At 36.2% G+C, this 2,925-nt stretch overlaps 1 protein-coding gene across 1 annotated transcript; it reads right to left on the bottom strand.

The window, feature by feature from the left end:
- Positions 1–1,451: 1,451 nt before the first annotated feature.
- On the bottom strand, positions 1,452–2,408 carry LOC136173466 (olfactory receptor 10X1-like). Its single transcript, XM_065943164.1, has one exon. It carries the CDS (start codon positions 2,406–2,408, stop codon positions 1,452–1,454), a length of 957 nt encoding a protein of 318 aa, XP_065799236.1.
- Positions 2,409–2,925: the final 517 nt, after the last annotated feature.

Below are 2,925 nucleotides of genomic sequence, written 5' to 3'. Positions count from 1 at the left end.
GAGCATCTTTTCATGTGCCTGTGGACCAACTGCATGTCCTGCCCTCTTTGGAGAACTGAATATCTACATGTAAAGGAATGAAATTAGGACTTTACTAACACTATATACACAAATAAACTCAAAAAGAATTAGAGAACTAAATGTAAAACTATAAGCCATAAAACTCCAAGAAGAAAAAAAGAGCACTCTTTGACATAAACCATAGCGACTTTTGGGGAGGGGATTTATCTCCTGAAGCAAAGAAGCTAAAACTTACAATAAGCAAATGAGAACTAATTAAACTTAAAGGCATATCAAAGGAAATCATTAAAAAGGGGGGGAGCAGCCTATGGAATGGAAGAAAATATTTGCAAATGATATGAATGATAAGAGTTAATATCCAAATAAGTAAACAGCCCATACAACTCAATATCAAAAAAGCAAGCAACATGATTTGAAAATGAGCAGAAGAGGTTTAATACATTTTATTTATATATATACCAATCCATAAAACAGCATTTATGTCCTTCTTGAGAGCACATAGTGTCAACAGAACTGAAAAAAAGATTCAGAAAAGTCTCTAGGTTTTATGTTGGTATTATCAGTAAGATTAGTTGCTACTTATTGAAATATTTAACCTTCATAGTTATTTCTTATTTTTTTAAGGTAATATATAGACCCAATGCTGTGTTTCTTTCATTACTCACTATGTGTTTGCAAAAATTATTACAAAATACCTTTCATTGTTAAAGCACTCAATATTGTAAAATTTTATTTAAACATTAACTCTTATTGCTTTAATCTTAAAGAAAATGGGAGCAATTTGCAGTCCTCATCCAAGGATTCCCTCAGTCACAGAACATGTAGGCTCTACTGTTCTGTTTACTGATTTGAATCAGCATTCCAAAATATCCCATATATTCAGAAGCTAGCATTTAGCAGTCATTGGAAGGACACCATTGTGTACAGTGTATTAAAATTTTTAAATAGTATGGCATGAGTCTTAATTATATATCTACCTAATCTATCTATTTATCTATATCTAGAAACATATTGAAACATACTTGACTGTGTGTGATTTCTATAGTGTATCTCTTATAGGCAATAATTATCTCCCCTCAGCAGCACCACACAGTTCCTCACAACATTACCTAGAATTTTTTTCAACATTTACATCTCTAGGAGTTTAAAATCCTCTTTTAGTATAGTAGTCACAGGTGTTATTGTTTCTTCTTCCATCTTGCTTTTCTTATATCACCAAAAGTACAAAACACCTAGTGGATGATTGGCAGTAGCATAGAATGTGCAGAGACAAATAGTAGAAGTAGCTGGAAAACTCCCTTGACATGCTAACTAACTGCCTGTCATGGCTTAAGTCCAAGACTCAGACATCTGCTCTCCATGTGTCAACCTCTGGGAAAAGGCTTCTCCAGATATTTCAGGATAAATGCTTCACTGACATCTGTGAACACTCACTTATGCAGCGATAATGCAAGATTATTCAAGAAATTTCTTTCCTTTCCAAGTACCTTTCTGAAAGCATTCTTCATGTCCTTATTCCTGAGGCTGAAAATGAGAGGGCTGAGGAAAGGAGTGATGACAGTATAAGGAACTGCTATGAGTGTGTCATCTCCCCCTGATGCTTCTGGCTTCAGATAAGCAATAGATGCAAAACCAAAGTGGATAATGACCACTGTGAGGTGGGAGGCACAGGTAGAAAAGGCCTTCTGCTTGCCCTCAGCCGAAGGGATTTTGAGGACAGTGGAAAGAATGAACACATAAGTGAGGATGATGACCAGGAAGGTGCTCATCAAACCTGATACTGACATTGCTGTTACAATGTATTCCTTGAGGTCACTATCTAGACAAGACAGCCTCACAACAGCTCGCATATGACAAAAGAAGTGTTTGACAAGGTTGGGGTTGCAGAAAGAGCCCCTGAATATCAATGCAGTCTGTATCACAGAGATAAAGAAGCCAACAATCCAAGCAGAGGCCACAAGTTTTCCACACATTATGTTGGTCATAAGCAAAGGATATCTGAGAGGGTTGCAAATGGCCAGGAAGCGATCATATCCCATCACAGTAAGAATCATACAATTAGTGCCACCAAGTCCCAAGAAGAAACACATTTGCAAACCACAACCTGTGTAAGAAATGCTTCTATCTTTGGCCAGGAGATCTGCCAGCATCTTGGGGAAAATAGTCAGTGTGTAGCAGGTCTCAGAGAAAGAGAGTACACTAAGGAAGAGGTACATGGGTGTATGCAGATATCTGTCCATCCAAGTTAGACCCATAATGGCCAGATTACCTGTGAGGGTGAAAAGGTAGAGGCAAAAGAAAACCACAAAGAGGAGTGTCTGTGCATGTGGATAAACTGAAAAACCAACAAGAATGAACTCTTTCAGGATTGTCTGGTTGATCTTCATCATGTGAAGTTCTGAAATCCAAGGAATCAAAAAATTCAATTTTCCATTATTCTCTGCAGTTTTGGTGTGAATAAAACAGACGATCAAATTTGCAGTTACCAATTCATTTTATATTTTGTTTGACAAAACAAGATGTGTATGTAGGTCATGTTTTCCCCTAATTGACTGTTCATGTGTTTCTTCTTTATTAAGCCACCACCACTAATTACTTACGATGACTTTTTCTGTCCTATTTTTTAAAGTTTATTGACTAATAGTAAAAAAAGAACAAAAAATACTCTAAATGTTGTCCAAATGAAGGAAATTCATGTGCATAAGGTGAGTTGCATTTGGATCTGATTCTAAACCATGAAAAAATTACCAAGTAGTTAATTGACATAATCAGGATCTGACATAGCAACTTGTACTAAATATTGTCTGTAAACAGCTAGTAAGTGAAATCTGATAGCTATTTGGAATTTGGGGACAGTATTTGAACAATGACTTACAGTTATAACAGAAGATCAAAGTCTTCTTG

Source organism: Muntiacus reevesi, chromosome 1, assembly GCF_963930625.1.
Source record: "Muntiacus reevesi chromosome 1, mMunRee1.1, whole genome shotgun sequence".
NCBI lineage: Eukaryota > Metazoa > Chordata > Mammalia > Artiodactyla > Cervidae > Muntiacus > Muntiacus reevesi.
Note: the sequence above shows the minus strand (reverse complement) of the source record. Positions and strands in the feature narration are given on the sequence as shown.

What these genes read in the sequence shown, in the direction of transcription:
- LOC136173466 (XM_065943164.1), bottom strand. Translation starts at nt 2,408, where the DNA reads ATGAAGATCAACCAGACAATCCTGAAAGAGTTCATTCTTGTTGGTTTT.